The sequence below is a fragment of the Danio aesculapii genome, chromosome 6, assembly GCF_903798145.1.
Source record: "Danio aesculapii chromosome 6, fDanAes4.1, whole genome shotgun sequence".
Lineage (NCBI taxonomy): Eukaryota > Metazoa > Chordata > Actinopteri > Cypriniformes > Danionidae > Danio > Danio aesculapii.
The window spans coordinates 4,141,622-4,161,621 of NC_079440.1; the positions used below are offsets into that span (position 1 = coordinate 4,141,622).

A 20,000-nucleotide genomic window follows, 5' to 3' on the forward strand; every position below is an offset into this window, starting at 1 on the left:
ATTTTAATTTATATATAATTTGTATCATATATATTTTATATCTAAATATAATATTTTCTTAAATATACGCTTGCATGTGTGTATTAATATATACATAATAAATATACACAATACACACATATTTATTATGTCAAAACAAACTTTTGTTTTGGATGCGATTAATTTTTGGCCAGCACAAATAATAATAGAGAATAATTGCTGTTGTTGTTAATTGAAGCATAATAAAATGTAAATATTTAGTATTTATTAACATATGAATGATATTTATTTAATGTGTTATATAAAGCATATATTTAAAGATTTAAGCATGTCATTATGTGTTGCTCACAGTTAGAAATATTGATATTTTAATGCAAAATGTATTTATGCTATTATTATTATCTTTATCAGCCGTAGAGCTTTTATTTTGGTGGAAAACAACATGACGCTCTTAAAAGCTTATCTATTATTGTGAAGACGACAAAAGATCATCTTTAAAATGGTTTAACTGTATGACATTTTAGCAAATTATAGTTGCATAAGGGGACACTGTCACCTCACAGCAAGAAGGCTGCTGGTTTGAGTCCCGACTGGGCCAGTTGGTGTTTCTGTGTGGAGTTTACATGTTCTTCCCGTGTTCGCATGGGTTTCCTCCGTGGGCTCCGGCTTCCCCCACAGTCCAAACACATACGCTATAGGTGAATTAAATGAACTAAATTAGCCGTAGTGCATGAGCGTGTGTGTGAATGAGTGTGTTATAGGTGTGTCCCAGCACTGGGCTGCGTAAAACATATACCGGAATAGTTGGCGGTTCATTCCTACCTCTGAAATAGAGACTAAGATGAAGCAAAATGAAATGGTTGCATGAAAATTGGGGAATTAAATGGTTAAATTCCACTAATTTCATTGGACTAATAATTTTATCTTTTATCTATCTAGTTTTATCTTCATCACATTCTCTGACCAAGAATTTTGTGATGAGATTAAATATGCTTTTGCACATAAAATGGGAATTGGTGTACACATCTTGAATGCGTTACGTGTATTAAATGAAATCTGTTAATATTGTTGCGTTCTCAATACAGAGTTAACGCCTGATGATGCAGCTTTAAAACGCAGCACGTCTCACACAAACACAACCAAACACTTCTTTAGGACAAAGCCCGTGTGGAAGGTCAATTGAAGGGTGCTGGTAATTTAAGTCTGAACACTCGCCTCATTGACTACAATTTTATAACCGCTGTTTAGCATGAATTACTGCGCTAATGTCCTAATATGGCTTATTGCTCTGCCTCAGACTGTGCAAATGAATTGGATCCGCTCGACCACAGAGATGAATGCTCAAATGCTTCATTTATATCGTTCGACTTGAGGTGCTCCGTGGGCCCGTGGAGTTCAGCTAATCCTGCTAATCTCCCTTTTGTTATGAAATTGTTAAAGATGAATGTCTCGTCGTTATAATTGCACCTTTTTTTCCCTCCTCAGACTATAATGCAGATGAGAGCTATCAGCCGCGGGATTACCTTGCTGCCACCATGCACTTCATACCGGGTTACTTCGCCTGTGACGTGGTGTGGAGCACCGTTATTTACATCCACCCACGGCTCAAGATGGGGCCCAACATGGGTGTGTCCCGCGGTGAGTGACTCTAGAGATTTATTTGATCATTTATTTCTCTGTTGTTGTACACTTTCATTCATTCATTCATTCAATTTCCTTTCGAATTAGTTCCTTATTTATCAGGGGCCACCACAGCGGAATGAACCGCCAACTATTCCCGCATGTTTTGGGTTGCAGTGGTGCCCTACTGGGAAACACCCATACACTCTTGCATTCACACACACATTCATTCACTATAGTCAATTTAGTTCACCCCTATAGCGCATGTGTTTGGACTTGTGGGGAAACCGGAGCACCCGGAGGAAACCCACACCAACATGGGGAGAACATGCAAACTCCATACAGAAACGCCAACTGCCCCAGAGGGGACTTGAACCAGCGACCTTCTTGCTGTGAGGCGACTGAGCTAACCACTGAGCCACTGTACCGCCTGTTGTACACTTATGTTTGCTTTATAAATTTAGTTGTGTTGTGGGCAGTGGTGGAAAGAGTACTGAAAAATCATCTCAAGTAAAAGTACCATTACTTGGCTAAAAATGTAGTGCGAGTAGAGTAAAAGTATCTGTTGTAAATATTACTCAAAGTGTGTGTAAAAAGTAACCCTTTCAAAAGTACTCAAGAGTAGTGTGTATTACGCTGTATAAAGCTGATGCGTTTACATGTAATTTGTGGATGTGTGTAAACGTAACATTCTGTAGTGCATTTAGTTATTGCCCAGCAGGCACACAATGTCATAAGACGTTAATATTAGGTTCGATTTCGGTTGTGATGTCAGGTGACCAAAATTTAACGTCTAGTCAGCGTCTAAGGACAATGTTAATTTGATGTGCAATAATGACGTCAAAGGACGTTGATATTTGGTTAATTTTAGGTTGTTAGAAAGTGACCAAAATCCAACGTCGACCCAACACCTAAAATCAACATCATATTGACGTCAAATACTGACATTTATTCGTCAGGTATGGCAACCAAAATCCAACATCTGATAAATGTCAATAGTGGTAACGTCCACACAACGTCAAGCTGTTACATCATTAGACGTTGATATTTGGTTGGTTTTAGGTTGGACGTTAGACGTTGACGTTGGCCTGATGTTAAGTTCTGACGTCAACTCAGAACTTAGGCATGTTTAACTTTATTACATCAATTCCAAGAAGCAGCCAATCAATAAAATAAGCCACTGCAATCAATACAATCCACTTCAGCGCCACCTGATGCACATAATTGTCGCTGCATGTTTTATTTTGCACTCTCAGTATATATTATAGATTCATCCTATTTGTCCCCATCAATGTGTTTTTTAATAATCATTGCAAATTGAATATTCGACCATTCATGCACACCAAAGCATTGAAAGCTAGTTTGGCAACCTATCTGTTCAGTGTAAATCTAAATTGATGCATCTCTTAAAGACAGCATGGAAAATTGTCGGGCACGATGAATATTTTAATCCTCAAGTTTTATATGAGAACCGTGTCCTCAATCAGGTGGAAAGGATTGTAAACGATCCAACTCATTTTTTTGTTTCCACATTACGAACTGCTTCCCTCTGGTAGAAGATATAAGATATAATATAAGAATATAAGATAAGAGTCCCAGAGTGTAGGCTAAACCGTTCTGAGAAATCCTTTGTACCTGTTTCAGTGGGTTTATTTAATAAGAGTCCATCTTAATTAGCATCATAAATTTTGTAACTGTTGTATTCTGTATTGTTTTTATTGCTTGTTTTTAGTGAATGTCTGCAGCAATATGGCAATGCCCAAAACTAATTTCCTGTCAAGGACAATAAAGTTTTACTACTACTACTACTACTATCTGACACCGCAATGGACCAATCCAGTGGTTGCTCATTTAAGATCTTTTATGCAAGATTTGTGATGTTTTGTCTCTCTGATTCTTCCAGCTATGCAGGCTCTGCGCTCCGTTCTCAACGCTTTTTGTGTGGTAAACCGCAAAAACATGTTTGTGTATCAGGAGGGCACCACTAAATCTGTGTTCTACCTCCGGTGAGTCAACGCTTCTCAATACCTGCAGATTCATAATTGACTAGTAGTAGTTTTTCAGTGGATGATGCTGATATTACAAACTAAACAAGAGAGCACACTGCTTCCAATACCACTGTCAGAAGTTTGATTCACACCCAGGGAATGCATTAAATTAATTAAAAAAGTTTTAGTCTAAGTGAATTTTGTTAAGCTCTTTCTGTTTTATATCAGTTTAAAAAAAAACACACACATACTATTACTGTATATATACATTTCTCATCATGGATTTGGCTTTGCTTTTAATTTCAGTTAACTCAAATGACCTTACATTAAATCAATTTAATGCAATCAATTGAATGCGCATTGCATCCTTGCGGAATAAAAATATAAATTCATAAAGCAATAGTGTTTGCTGCCCATTAATATTAGATCACTGATATCTGTCTTCTGTGTGTTTTATTCATTATCACTCTAATTGCAATCCCAAGTTTTGTGTTAGATAAATTCAGCTCTGACTTACAAAAGAATAGTCTTTTTCTCATTCGTTTGAAAAGATATTGTTCCCTTAAAGGGCACATAGTTGACCTCTTTTTTATGATTTAATATTATGGTTCTTCTGAGTGTGCCAGTTTAGGTTCAGTTTAAAACACAATTCAGATTGTTTTATTATAATGTGTTAAAAAGTGTCGTGTTGGGGGCGTGTCCACAGTTCGCTCTGAAAATGGCGGACGTGAATTAACAAACTGAGGATATGATGATGCGCCTGTCAATCAATATTGGTGGGCGGGGGGACCGCTCTCCTACGTAAAGTTGCGGTCGATTTGAAAACAGCTCCAATTAGTCCATCGTTTTTTATGATGTTAAATTGAAAAAAAAAGCACTGGGTGTGTTTATATCACCCCAATATGACGGTCTATACACCATACATGCACATATGTCTGTCAAACAGCTTGAAAAGTAGATTTTTTATCATAGGTGCCCTTTAAACAACCTCAGTATTATTAGATGCCTTTAGTTAGTAGTTTATATTGTTTATAAATACCTTTTCAAGCACTTTGACCATAATTTAGCTTCTTTAATTAAAATATTTGCTCTCAAATAACTGTCGATGGGACGTTTAATTCCTTTACATGCCTGATTTAATGAGCATTTAGAGAAAACAGTTGGGTTCTGGAAGTAAAAACTCAATTTATTTTCTCCATAGGGAAACTGATAATTAGCAAAAACCGATAAACGTTTAAAGACAGGCCTGTTGTGAGCTCTGAGGTTGCTAATCGGTTGTATATGCTCATTTCTTCACATTAATTATACTTATTTTAAAAAATCTTGTTTAATAGCAGAACTTGTGGAGAAACTACATAGATATGTACACTAGATATCACATAGGGACCCCGAGCATGCGTCAATAGCGCTGCCACATTTGTACAGTGCTCCAAGCACAAATGTCATTCAGTCGCACTAGTTAAGACAGTGTGACAACGTGAAGATGCTGGGCTTTAGCGCTGTGTATGGGTGTAGTAACGCGCAAACAAAGAAAACAAAGCACAAAGGCAGAACATTTCATAGGTAAGATTTAGTTTTTTACGTTTTTGTATGTTATGAACGTTTGTGCTAAACAAATATCGTTATTGATAATAATAAAGTCACTTACTGCATTCACTATAAGGCAAAGTAGCACCAACAAGCTTTTTGTCAGTAATACTCGTGCGATCACTTATCTATCAATGTAGAAAAGTGATGTAATTTAAAAAAATTTGTATAATGACCACCGGGAAAGCTCCCGATCATAGATATATGTATATATGTGTGTATCTCTGGCTCTGGATAGCCACAGTCCTCCACTGCAGCTTGGTCCCGCATTCATTTCAAAGGAGCGCTACCCTGTACTAAAATGGCGGCTCTGTTGACGCATTCCTTCCAATAGACAAAAAGAGGGTAGGCGAAATCTAATGTAACTATCTATTGAAAAACCACTGTATGCATGTCGCGGACATCTTTAGCACCACCCACTCTCATAAAGTAAAGTTAATGATGTCATGTCTCCCTGTGCTCTTTATATACTTATTTGCATAATCTAACATACGTTCATAATCTAACATATGTTCTATAAATGTATCCAACAACTTATTAATTTAATAGTTGTGTATACATCCCTATTATATTTATTTGACTCATCCTCAACTGTAATTCTTAGTGTGATGTATAGTTCTTTTTTTAAAGCATTTCAGTTCAGTATTTGTCTTTTTGTCTGGTCTTCAAATACGCATTTCTACAATTTCATCAAGTTTGTAATGTGATTATCCTTGTTGCTGTTTTTTTTTTATAAAGTTTTATTTTTTTATTTAAACATTTCTATTTATTTTTTCTTTAAAGGGGACCTATTATGCAAAAAATCACTTTTAATGGGACTAAAAATCACCTTTTTATAAGAGTTTAAGGCACCAATCTGTGAAAATAACCAGCTTCTAATGATAAAAATGTATTAATTTTATTTTTTATAATTACACTTGATAAGAACAGTCAGCAGAAACACTTCGATTGACATTCTCCCTTTGTACGTGTAATCAGAGTGGAAAGCCCCACCCACTACTGATGATCTCTCCCTCGTTAGCATAGGACATTAGTCTTGTTTTTGAATCTGCCACTATGCTGACACACAGGCATTTGTAGCTCCGCCCCCTTTTGAAAAGAGCCCAATCTCATTTGAATTTAAAGCGACAGCCACCAAAACATCACGATTTGTCTTAAAGCCTAAAAGAGTCAGATTCAAAGAGCTCCAAAACATTATTTATGGTGCATTTTCATCTATAGCGTAACATTTTTAAAATCCCTATTGGGAAAATGAATGGAAAAAATGCTTTCGATATTCAGTAACATTACAATTCCTATGTATACACAACATGCATATGCCAAATTGATTGCAAAATAACTGAGCAATTTGCACAGTATTTATCACATTGCTTTAAGCATGTTTATCTAAAAAAAAAGAACAACTCAAATAAAAAATGGTTGATATATAAGGAATATAAAGACATCCCCATTTAAGTAAATGGTAATTGGAAGAGATATAACAATCCTATGCGTTTGTTTTTTCTTTTTCTTTTTGTATGTATGTATGTATGTATGTATGTATGTATATATGTATGTATGTATGTATAAATGTGTATATGTATATATATATGTGTGTGTGTGTGTGTGTGTGTGTGTGTGTGTGTGTGTGTGTGTGTGCGTGTGTGTGTGTGTGTGTTTATGTATGTATGTATGTATGTATGTATGTATGTATGTATGTATATATATATATATATATATATATATATATATATATATATATATATATATATATATATATATATATATATATATATATATATATATATATATATATATATAGGTAATTATGTATGTGCATATTGATATGTGATGATTTATGTCTGCATGTTTTTTGATTTCTTGTTAAATTATTGTTTTGTATCATGAAAAATAAACTAAATAAAAATAAAAATTACAAAAAAAAATCTTTTCCTGCAGCCTATACACATTGAGCGGCTCCGTCTGCTTTCCCATTTTTACTTTAATCCAGCAGTACTGTAAACGATGGCTAGAATGCATCAGAAGTCTTGACCTCATCTGTCGGTCTCCACAGGCTCTCCGAGACTTCTCAGGCAGGGAAGTACAGTGATTTGGATGGAAACGTGCACATGGCGCGCTCTGTCGGTCTGGCTCGCAGCCAGGAACCGCTGGGCTCAGAGGACCTCACGGTAACATTCACATACTGTCACTTCTCATTACACTTTCGGAAACCAGAGCCCTCAGCAGCCATTAGGGCTCCAATCCCCTTCCAAAGTGAATGATTTACCTGGCCCTCTCCAGGCACTGACCTGTCCTTGAGTTCACGTCATCTTCTTAGTGTTTCTTAGCACTTAGTCACAACTAAACAGCCAAGAATATGTATACCACTCATTGAATCCTCACAAATCACGCAAAGAGGCTTGATTCGGTGTTGCCAGCCCTATCATGTTCATGCCATCCCATACATGGTTTTCTAGATCAACTACCCATATAACATGCTCTGATGTGATAAGTGTGTTGTGTGTGATCATGCATCTTGTGATGGCAGGGATCGCGCTCGTCTCTGGAAGGCGCGAGACCGGTTGGACTAGTGGACAAACACATTCTCCTGCTGGTTCATGGTGTAGGAACTGCAGGTGAGAGAGACTGATGGATGTTAGATGAATGAAGTGTGTTGGTTATGTTACTACAGGCAACGCAACTCCCCAAACCACCCTATCTGAAAGCAGGATCACATTATATTTGTCTAAAAAGTGTGTAAAGTGTGCAGCTCAGTATAATAGAGTGATCCAGAGATGCAGATGAAATGGTGTGAGGTTTCCACAGCTACTGAAAAATGCATTGCTCATGGTGTGATATGTTGGAAAAGCAGCAAGACGCTGCTCAACAGCCAAAGGCATTCATCTAGAATATTTTATACAGATTATTTACACACTCATTGGAACTTGTTAGTACTGGTTTGGACCTCCTTTTGCCTTTCAGATATTCAGAATTTTGAGCCAAACATCCAAATAGCTCGTATGTCCACTGTTGTGTTTGTATTTATGATTAAGTATGTAGCACCGTTGTCCTGTGAGACACAGCATTTCATTCCTATGTATGTCCACACATGTCGCAGAATGACAATAAAGTTCAACTTGCAGATATTGAGACTTATCAGATCAGGAACCTTCAAGTTCTCCTTCTTTTCTACTAAATCGGATTATTCGTCTGATGCTTCTTCTGATGCTGTTTCTACTTCTGGCGCTGCTGCTTCTGATGTTGCTGATTCTTCTGATGCTGCTACTTCTTCTGATACTTCTTATTCTTCTGATGCTTCTTCTTCTGATGCTACTTCTTCTGATACTTATTCTTCTGATGCTTCTTCTGATGCTACTTCTTCTGATACTTCTTATTCTTTTGATGCTACTTGTTCTGATGCTATTTCTTCTGATGCTACATCTTCTGATACTTCTTCTGATGCTACGTCTACTAATACTTCTTCTGATGCTACTTCTGATGCTTCGTCTGATACTTCTTCTGATGCTACTTATTCTGATACTTCTTGTTCTTCTGATGCTACTTCTGATGCTACTTCTTCTGATACTTCATCTGATGATAATTCTGATGCTACTTCTACTGATACTTCTTCTGATGCTATTTCTGATACTTCTTCTGATGCTACTTCTACTGATACTTCTGATGCTTCTTCTGATACTTCTTCTGATGCTTCTTCTGATGCTACTTATTCTGATACTTCTTATTCTTCTGATGCTACTTCTGATGCTACTTCTTCTGATGCTTCTTCTGATACTTCTTCTGATGCTACTTATTCTGATACTTATTCTTTTGATGCTACTTATTCTGATGCTTCTTTTGATACATCTTCTGATGCTACTTCCTGTGATGCTACATCTTCTGATACTTCTGATGCTACTTATTCTGGTACTTCTGCTGATACTACTTATTCTGATACTAATTCTTCTGATGCTACTTCTGATGCTTCTGAGGTGCTGCTTCTTCTTCTGATGCTTTTCTTTTGATGCTTCTGATGCTACTTCTTCTGATGCTTCTGCTGTTGGTGTTGCTTTTTCTGATGCTTTGCCTCTGATGTTGCTTGTTCTGATACGGCTTCGGCTTTGTCTGATACTGCTTCTGATGCTTCTTCTGATGCTGCTTCTTTTTTTGCTTATAATGCTCCTTCTGATGATGTTGCTTCTCCTTCTGATTCTACTGCTTTTTCTTCAGATAGTTATTCTGGTCCTTCTGTTGCTTCTTTTTCTTCTTCTGATGCTACTACAGATATGCTGCTGTTTCTGATGCTTCTTCAGATGTTGCTTTTTTTCTTCTTCTGATTCTTCTTCTGATACGTCTTATACTTTTTTTGATCATTTATCTGATGATGCTTCATTTTATTTTTCTTCTGATGCTTCTTCTGATACTTCTTATGCTTCTGCTGATGCTACTACACTTCTTCTTCTTCTTCTTCTGGTGCTTTTTTCTTCTTATGGTGCTTTTTTCTTCTTCTTTTTGATGCTTCCTCTGATACTTGTTCATTTACTAATCATTTTCACCAACAGAACTAAAGCCCACTGGATTTTTTTCCCATACCATTCTCTGTTAACCCTAAGGATGTTTGTGTATGAAAATCCCAGTAGATCAGCAGTTTCTGAAATACTCAGATCAGCCCATCTGACAAACATGTTTCGTTCAAAGTCACTGAAATCCTCTTGCTTATTCATTCTGTATCTCAAACTGAGCTTTAGCAGATCATCTTGACCACACATACTAACATACACAGATTTTCTCTAATGTGATTTGCCGATTATATAGTTGTTAACAATGTTAAACAGACATATGTAATGACGATGGCGATTTAAATATGTAGTAGCATTGCTTCAACATATACAATAAATTCATTCATCAATGAGTGTTCAGACTTTTGTTTAGGTGTATATGCTGAGCAAGCAGCAGTTTTAGATTAAGCTGTGAAGCTGCATTTATTTCACAAAGCATTGTTTGTTTATTTATCAACACAAAGGACAGTACTTGTGAGTTTTTGCAGACTCAGACTCTCAGGACACTCCGTCAGCACCTGCAGTTCCATTAACAGCTCACAGGAGGCGCTGTTGATCTGCATCTTTCTTTTATTAGAGTCATGAGTCATTTATTTTCACTAAATGAGCTACTCTACTCCCAAAGTGTAACCATACAAATCTTTTAAATCCATATTTGCAATTTTTGCAGGGGGTTTGTTGGTTTAGTGGCAATCTCTAAGGGATTTCAGCACCTGTTTAGGGAGTCTTTAATTTTTTTAAGTCTACGGTCAGTATGAACTGCGTGGCTTTCAATCTGTTTGCTTTATAATATCTCATATTTCTAAATGAGAGCTGATTTTCTGTTATCGGCAGGTCCAGAGATCTCGGATGAGCTGGTGAAGCTCTTGAGGAAGCGTCTGGATGAAGCCACACTGGACATTATTACAGTCATGCTGGTCAGAAACTGCAAACTGACCCCTGCAGATGTGGAGGTGATTTCTCTGCCTCTGCTTCATTATTTTACTTTTCAAACATAGTGTTTCTGTATTGGAGTTGCTGGTAGCACAATTTAAGGTGATGTAGTTACACATGCTCCCTGCACTTACTAGAGTAATTACATTTAATTGATTAATTTTCTGATTACATGTAATTAACCCTAAACCTAACCCACCGTCTAACCCCAACCATATAGTAAGTACATGTAATTAATAAATTATTGCTCAGTAGTTAAACAAATAGTTACACTAAATCTACGTCACCTTAAAATAAAGTCTAACTCTGTGGCTCTTTACTGCTGGTTGCACAGAACTGATTTAGAGAATTAAGTATACATCATATCTGAATATGATATCTAATTAAGCATATATTATAAACAGATATAATTTGTTTTTATATAGATGTATATTCATATATACAGACGTGTATTCATATGATATCGTGGGTGATTATGGTATAGGTAGTGCTGTCGACTCACAGCAAGAAGGTCGCTGGTTCGAGCCTCGGCTGGGTCAGTTGGCATTTCTGTGTGGAGTTTGCATGTTCTCCCAGTGTTCGCGTGGGTTTCCTCCGGGTGCTCCGGTTTCCCCCACAGTCCAAACACATGCGCTATAGGAGAATTGGATAAGCTAAACTGTATGGTGTATGTGTGTGAATGAGAGTATATGGGTGTTTTCCAGTGATGGGATGCCGCTGCATAAAACATATGCTGGATAAGTTGGTGGTTCATTCCGCTGTGGTGATCCCTGATAAATAAAGGGACTAAGCCAAAATGAATGAATGAATAATAATAACAGAAGCTGCATCCCAAATGGCACACTATACACTATGCTCGTATGCACTATGTACTTATGCACTTACACACTCAACAGCATAGTACATGTATGTGGTGTCGTCCCAAATCGAACACTGTTTTTTTACTAAGCGGAAATTCAAACCATTTCTGGTTCAAACTGAAAATAGTCACATCAATCTATCGTCGGAAGATTTCAGTGGCTGAACAACACTTCTGTGCATATAACCTATTTGTAACAACAACATCTACGTCAGTTTTACTTGAAGCTAAGGGCCTACTCACACTTTGCTGAACAGTGCCCAGGCCCATCTCCCGGATCGTTTGAGTAGTGTGAGTGCTCTGAATCGAGCTCAGGCGCAGTTCAGTTGCCTGGCCCTGGCCTGATTGGAAGCGGTGTGCCTGAGCATGGTTCACTTGGGAACTTGAACCGCGCCTTCACTTGAAACTGAAGACGAGACGTGACTTTAGGGACTGTTTCATATGGATTTATTAATCATTCTTACTGTTCAATGAACGCAAACTGTCATAGATTATTGAAGACGCAAACTTGTCACTGCTCCAGAGCTGCACTGTTAGATACCTCGAAATTCCTGCAGCGCGAGGACTGATTGTTTATGAGCATCAAAAGTGGCTGATCTGTTCGGCGAAAATATTTGACTGCGTGTTACTGCATATCAAACGACTAAAATGATATAAAGAAATCTCCACTGTGCTGAGCGAGAGCGCTTCTTAAACTGAACAGCGCATCATCGATGACGTTAGCGTGCTCAGGCCCGAATGCAATGTGAGTGCGGGCCGTCGGGGGAGATGGGAGGGGTAACAAGCGTGGTTCGGCCCAGTTCAAGGCAACTGTACATAGTGTGAGTACGCCCTAAAATAGTTTTAAAACGGAACATTACCTGTCTAAAAGAAATGCTTCAGCCATGGTGTCATCCTTCCTCCAGCACGCAAAACTAACTCCATTACTGATTCGGGATTTTAAAAAGTTTTAAAGTCTGCATGTTTTTACGTCTCTCTCTCTCTCTCTCTCTCTCTCTCATGAACGCGTAGCACACATGTACGCACAAACAACTGATCTGTGTCAACGTATTAGTTCAAAACTGCATTTGCTTACAGACAGTTTGAGCTACTTATCGGAATTATGGGAGATGTCGGCCCGACACTAATTAATTGGATGAACATTTTTTAGTTTTATGCCTTAACCAGAATATAAAAGCACATATAAATACATTTAGATCATTTACTTTAATCATTACTATTGGACTGTGAAGAGACTTTCAACCAGCACAACAAAACATGTTTCTGAAGACAATCACCTTCTGCAGCTTTAATGGTCAAGTAGTACATGTAAATTCAAATGCAGTATCTAATGAGTAGTAGGCGATTTCGGACTCGGCCAAAAATTTGCATATCATCTCAAAAACATTGCAAGAATCAGATGCTTTATTTCCAGTGAAGACTTAGAAAAACTTGTTCATGCTTTTATCAGCAGCAGGGTGGATTACTGTAATGGCCTCCTCACTGGCCTTCCCAAAAAGACAGTCAGACAGTTGCAGCTCATCCAAAACGATGCGGCCAGAATTCTGACCAGAACCAGGAAATCAGAGCACATCACACCTGTCCTCAGGTCTTTACACTGGCTCCCAGTTACATTCAGAATAGATTTTAAAGTATTATTACTGGTCTATAAATCACTAAATGGCCTAGGACCTCAATACATTATAGATATGCTCACTGAATACAAACCCAACAGATCACTCAGATCTTTAGGATCAAATAGATTAGAAATCCCAAGAGTTCAGTCAAAGCAGGGTGAATCGGCTTTCAGCTACTAACAGCGCCCCCTGCTGCTGGAATCAGCTTCCAGAAATGATCGGATGTGCTCCAACATTAGGCACATTCAAATCAAGACTGAAAACACATCTGTTTAGCTGTGCCTTTACTGAATGAGCACTGTGCTACGTCCCACAGATCGAACTACTATGTTTTTCTCGTCTTTTTAATTCTTTTATAGCACATTTTATCAGTTTTTATTTTATTTTATTTCTATTTTTACCATTTCTATTATTTGTTTTTATTTCTCTTATACTTGTTTCTTTTATTCCTGTTTATGTAAAGCACTTTGAATTGCCACTGTGTATGAAATGTGCTATATAAATAAACTTGCCTTGCCTTCAAAGGGCAAAATTTTTTAAAAATGTTTATATTTAATTAGTATTTTTATTTTTTAAACAAAAATAACAAACATAAACTAAAACTTTTCAAATGTAGTTTTTGTAATTAAAAAAAGTTTTATAATAAAATATAATAAAAACTTTTAATTATTATTAATTATCAAAATAATACAAAAAATAAATAAAACAAAAATAAATTTGGGAAAACTAACAAATAAAATCCACAGTATCTGTTTTAGGATGTCTTTTATGGAGATCTCTTTCATGATTTTCTTTTTTATGTTATATTTTTATACATTTTGCTTTGGATCAAAGCTTTGTAATGTCGTGTTCATCTCAGACTTGAGTTGGCTTCAATCCCTTTTTCGAAGATTTTTTTTTCCCCAAATATCACTGAAATACTAGCCACTGAAAGTTTTTCTCCGTGTACATCGGAAGGTCAGTTTCTGTAGGCGGTCAGCAGGTCTGAGATTAATGCTCTGATAATAGACTACAGATGTGATTTTTGTTTATTACACATCTTTTTCTTCATTTTTCTCCTGCTTTCAGTTTATCCAGCCTCCCGGGTCTCCAGCTACAGAGGTGATGGAGTTCTGTCTGCCTCAGTACTGCGTGCCGTGGATCCAGGCGGTGGCTCACTATCTCCGGCAGAACCTGCTCATTTTTCTCCACATCCCCAAATACACTGACAGCAACATCGAGCACCACTTTAAGGTACTGATTAACATCACTGAGATGCATTCACAGTGGATTTGTTTTATAGAGATGTATTTGTGTAGCTTATGATATTGACTGGTTTAATTAAAAGTACAATTATTAGCCCCGCTGTATATTTTTTCCCCTGATTTCTGTTAACGGAGAGGACTTTTTTTAAAAAACATTTCTAAACATAATAGTTTTAATAACTCACCTCTAATAACTGATTTATTTTATCTTTGGCATGATGACAGTAAATAATATTAGACTAGATATTTTTCAGGATGCTAGTATTCAGCTTAAAGTGATGTTTAAAGGCTTAACTAGGTTAATTAGGGTTAAGTAAGGGTAATTAGGCAAGTCATTGTATAACAGTGGTTTGTTCTGTAGACTATCAATAACAAATAATGCTTAGGGGGGCTAATAATATTGACCTTAAAATGGTTTTAAGAATATAAAAAACTACTTTTATTCTAGCCGAAATAAAACAAATAAGACTTTCTCCAGAAGAAAAATATTATAGGAAATACTGTGAAAAATTCCTGAATCTGTTAAACATCATTTGGGAAATTTGAAGGGCGAATAATTTAGAAATATGACTGTCCATTTATTTTTAGCTGTTTTGATAAAATGTATTGTATAGGTATAATGGCATTATTATGGCATTAATAATGTTATTTAATCATTATGTAATAATAATATAAACGACAACATTTGTAAAACATTTTGCAGAAATATTTGTTATAATAATTTCTTTAAGAAAGCACCAAGTTTGTGTACGTTTTGCATGTCCAAAATAAATCTTCAGTTATTTGTCAAAAACATACACTTTAATGAAAACGATTTCAATAACCACAAAATTATATGAAATTTTTTTCTAACAATAATGTTTGTATGCGCATTTAGGAACATTATCTTGTAAATATTAACTTACAGACTCTCATTATACATATTTTGACTGTCTCCATCTCCTTAATAATATATATATGTGTGTGTGTGTGTGTGTGTGTGTGTGTGTGTGTGTATATATATATATATATATATATATATATATATATATATATATATATATATATATATATATATATATATATATATATATATATATATATATATAAATAAATAAATGCAAATTATTTCATGATAATGTAATGTAATTAACAATTAATGAGATGGAACAGTCAAAAATATGTATAATATATATATATATATATATATATATATATATATATATATATATATATATATATATATATATATATATATATATATATATATATATATATATATATATATATATATGTGTGTGTATGTGTATATACATACGCGCATACATATATATATATATATATATATATATATATATATATATATATATATATATATATATATATATATATATATATATATATATATATATATGTTTATTAATTTTTCTAACAAATCAGAACAAAAAAACACTTTGAAATGACAACAGAAAAGCAAAAAGACATCCAATACAAGTACCAAGGTCACCAGATACAGTCTTATTTACATTTAGAAGTTTCATAAGATTTTGATCAGATCCATGCCAAAGTTTTGCTAAGCGTTACATGTCAAATATGGAAAAGCTTCAGATAACTATAGATCAAAGCACCACAATAAAAATAAAACATTACGTTTCTTCTCAACCACTTTCCCCAGTATTAAGACATTTTATACGATTGTTGTCTTAAGGAAAGCATCAGTACTTCCATATCACCTCTTTAACAAGATTTGTGATTGTTCAAATTCTTTTGAATTAATCTCATTTTGAATAAGTCTAATTTTCATCTCTAAAAGTAATAATTAATCAAAATATTCTGAAAATAAACTAATGAAAATCAGATATTGCTTTCGAATTGTGCTTTAACAGAACCAATGAAACTTGAAGACTTAAATAAATAAGTAAATATTATATACATATTTGTTTGTGTGTATGTGTGTGATGTAGAAGAAATATATTGCTTTTCTTAAATTGTTTAAATAAATACAGAAACAATAAAACATCAATATATTTATTTTACACCACATGCATACACATACACACACACTTTTAAAAAAGGCAAACTAATGGAACTGGCCTTCAAGACTTAAAGTAAATAAATAAATATTATATACATATTACATTTGTTTGTGTGTATGTGTATGCTTGTGATGTAGAAGATATATATATCGTTTATTGAAAAGAAATGTATGTAACTCTACCAGTATATCTGGACAATGGCTTGTCAGACCATTATAAAATGAATTGCAGAAGTCGTTCCTTGTATATGTGTGTATATAAAAGCTGAAACAAAGTGGTTTGCAATAAGCCATTTCTACTCTTGTGCGAGTGTGAAGTGAAGCACTACAGACAATGTGTGAGCGCAGCAGGGCTCTGCAAATGTGTTTATACTTTTATGCTCTCTGAGTGCGGTTCAGTTTAACAGGTCACAGAGAGTTCATTTAGAGAGCTCCCATAATGCACTTCTGCACTGGGAGGAAACCTATAGAAACACACACTTCTGTATTTCACCTAAATGTCTCCTTTTTGGAAGCCGGTATGTGATCAGAGGTTGAATCGCACAATAACCATGATGGTTTTCTCAAATAATGGCTGTAATTACAACTTGTCTGCATTTACATACCTTTTAAAACCTGAGGCAGAGCAGTTTACTGTTTGAATTGTTAAAAATATAGCCTAACCTTAACTATTATTTGTCAGTATCACCCAAATCAGACCAATAACAATGAATAATTGCTTGATAGCAGTATGATAAAAGTATCTCTAATAAGCTTTATGCAGATTTATTGTCCGGATACATTAGTATCAGCTAAATCTGAGGTCACCGTTTTAAAAAAAGTTGTGGAGTTTGGCTACTTGTAGGTCATATAACAGGAAAAAAATACTATTTTAGTATATCTTACTGTGGATACAAAAATAAATGTGTACACTACCTGACACCAAGTCTTGTCATTGATCCCAGTTGTAAGAGCAACAAATAATAACTTGACTTCTAGTTGATCATTTGGAAAAGTGGGAGAAGGTGGATTTTTCCAATGAATCATCTGTTGAACTGCATCACAATCATCACAAATACTGCAGAAGACCTACTGGACCTACCGCATGGACCCAAGATTCTCACAGATATCAGTCAAGTTTGGTGAAAGAAAAATCATGGTTTGGGGGTTCCATTCAGTATGGGGGCGTGAGAAAGATCTGCAGAGTGGATGGCAACATCAACAGCCTGAGGTATCAAGACATTTGTGCTGCCCATTACATTACAAACCACAGGAGAGGGCAAATTCTTCAGCAGGATAGAGCTCCTTCTCATACTTCAGCCTCCACATCAAAGCTCCTGAAAGCAAAGAAGGTCAAGGTGCTCCAGAATTGGCCAGCCCAGTCACCAGACATGAACATTATTGAGCATGTCTGGGGTAAGATGAAGGAGGAGGCATTGAAGATGAATCCAAAGAATCTTGATAAACTCTGGGAGTCCTGCAAGAACGCTTTCTTTGTCATTCCAGATGACTTTATTAATCAGTGATTTGAGTCATTGCAGAGATGTATGGATGCAGTCCTCCAAGCTCATGATATAGTCAGACACAATATTCATTCTGTTTCCACTGCAGCATGACCACATATTCTATACTGGACATTATTTCTGTTCAGTGACCACACTTGTCCAAGCAAAGTCAGACCTTACTGTCCTAATGAAATCATTAATAATCAAGGCATAATCATATTTTATTGTGGTAAAATAAGTGTGATCTAGAGGCCTTTGCCTTTCATATGAGCCACTTCTGATACCAAATGACCAACTAGAGGTCAAGTTATTATTTGCTGTTCCTAAAACTTAAATAGGCGACAAGACTTTTGTCAGGTAGTGTACTGTACTGTACCATGTCGTACCGAAAAGTACCGTTCAGTGGAAACAAACCAAAATGCTGAATTTCTGTAAATTTCCAAAAAATATTGGCACCAAATTCTGTTGTTGTGGTGTCATCTGATCGCACAACATCAGTTTGAGAGCAGCACAATCATTAATAACACTAGTGATTTTTATTTTATGATTTTCACCCATGAATCATCTTCAAATGTCTATAATTACTCAAAAGAATTAAAGCACTTGAAACAGAATAATTGCTATACTTTTAGCTGTAATTATCACTCTTTATGAATGCGTTTTCTTTGTTTCCTGCTCTTGTTCTGTCTCAGCATTATTTCCATTCGAGCAGCGAGCTGCCCGATCATGACATCTACCTGTACAATAAACCTGGAGGACAGGGCACCGGAGGCAAAGGTAAGAAGCCTTTTATATTCTCTCAAACCAGCACGAAAACATCCAGCTCATCTCTTGTTTTTCTCAGCTTTGATTTGTATCTCAGCGTGACTCATTTTGCACTTCCTAAATCTCACTCCTGAGGTGCTGAATTACACACAATTTGCTTGTTTATCCTGCTGTAATTATTTTGTGAGTTTTTTTTTCTCTCTCTCTCTCTTTCTCACTGGATTGGCTGACTGGTCAGTTAATTAATATTTTCCTATGAAATGAGAAATCATACTCGCCTTGGTCTTGATCTTCTTGACGTATTCTAGGTCATATAAATGGTCTTTGTACCATTAAAACATCCTGCAAGTTTGAGTCAGAAAAGCCATATACAGTCGGGAAAATAAGTATTGAACAGGTCACCATTTTTTTAAAGGTGCTGTTGACTTGAAATTTTCCCCAGATGTTGGTAAAAACCAAAGAAATCTGCATATGCAAAGAAAACAAATCTAATACAAATGAAGTTCTGTGTAATAAAATGAAATGACGCAGAGAAAAACATTATTGAACAGATGAAGAAAGGGAGGTGCATTTCGGTAGTGAAAGCCCAGACAGCAGCTGAAATCTCTCAGTAGTTCTTCAGCAACCCTCTGCCCTTCCTCAGTGTAAATAAATATCAGCTGCATCAGTCTAACATCTACATTATCAGGAGGATGAAGATGAAACCAGAGTGGACATTTCAGCAAGACAATGATCCAAAACACAGCCAAGGAAACTCTCTTATATGCTTTCAGATAAAGAAAATCAAGCTGTAGAATGGCCCAGCCAATCACCTGACTCCAATCCAATAGAGAATACAAAATAAAGCTCAGATTTGATAGACGAGGCTCACAGAAGCACCAAGATATTGATACTCTGTTGAAGTCTGTGAGAAACTCAGACCTAAGCAATGCATGTGACTTCATTCTCCATATGAGAGGCGTCTTAAAGCTGCTATGTCCAAAAACACCATTTACATAAAGTATTAAATACGTTTCAGGAGTTCAGCACTTTCTCCTTGTGTAATCTCATTGTTATTACACAGAACTCATTTTTCAGATTTGTTTAATTTTTATGTTTGTATTGTTTGGGTTTTTCCAAAAATCTGGTTCAATTCCATGTCAACAACTCCTTTAGCAATAATAGGAAAAAACATGACAATGTGTTCAATACTTATTTTATTATAGCTTGTTATACGTTAAAGTAACTCAAATTCTTCTTGAATTAAGTTCAAACTAATATTGGCTTGAAAATTCAAAGCAACGGATCATTTTACTGAAATATATGCAACATATCCTCTGGAATCTATGGTTAAATTTCACCATAGTTATTATATATGTGTATATGTATAAATAAAA

General features: G+C 35.7%; 1 protein-coding gene across 1 annotated transcript in view; it reads left to right on the plus strand.

The window, feature by feature from the left end:
• szt2 (SZT2 subunit of KICSTOR complex) overlaps nucleotides 1–20,000 on the plus strand; it is a 168,715-nt gene that overhangs the window by 68,190 nt on the left and 80,525 nt on the right. The window contains 7 exon segments of the mRNA XM_056459355.1: nucleotides 1,465–1,617; nucleotides 3,503–3,605; nucleotides 7,228–7,342; nucleotides 7,702–7,789; nucleotides 10,544–10,662; nucleotides 14,186–14,350; nucleotides 18,552–18,636. Coding sequence (XP_056315330.1) covers nucleotides 1,465–1,617; nucleotides 3,503–3,605; nucleotides 7,228–7,342; nucleotides 7,702–7,789; nucleotides 10,544–10,662; nucleotides 14,186–14,350; nucleotides 18,552–18,636 — 828 coding nt within the window.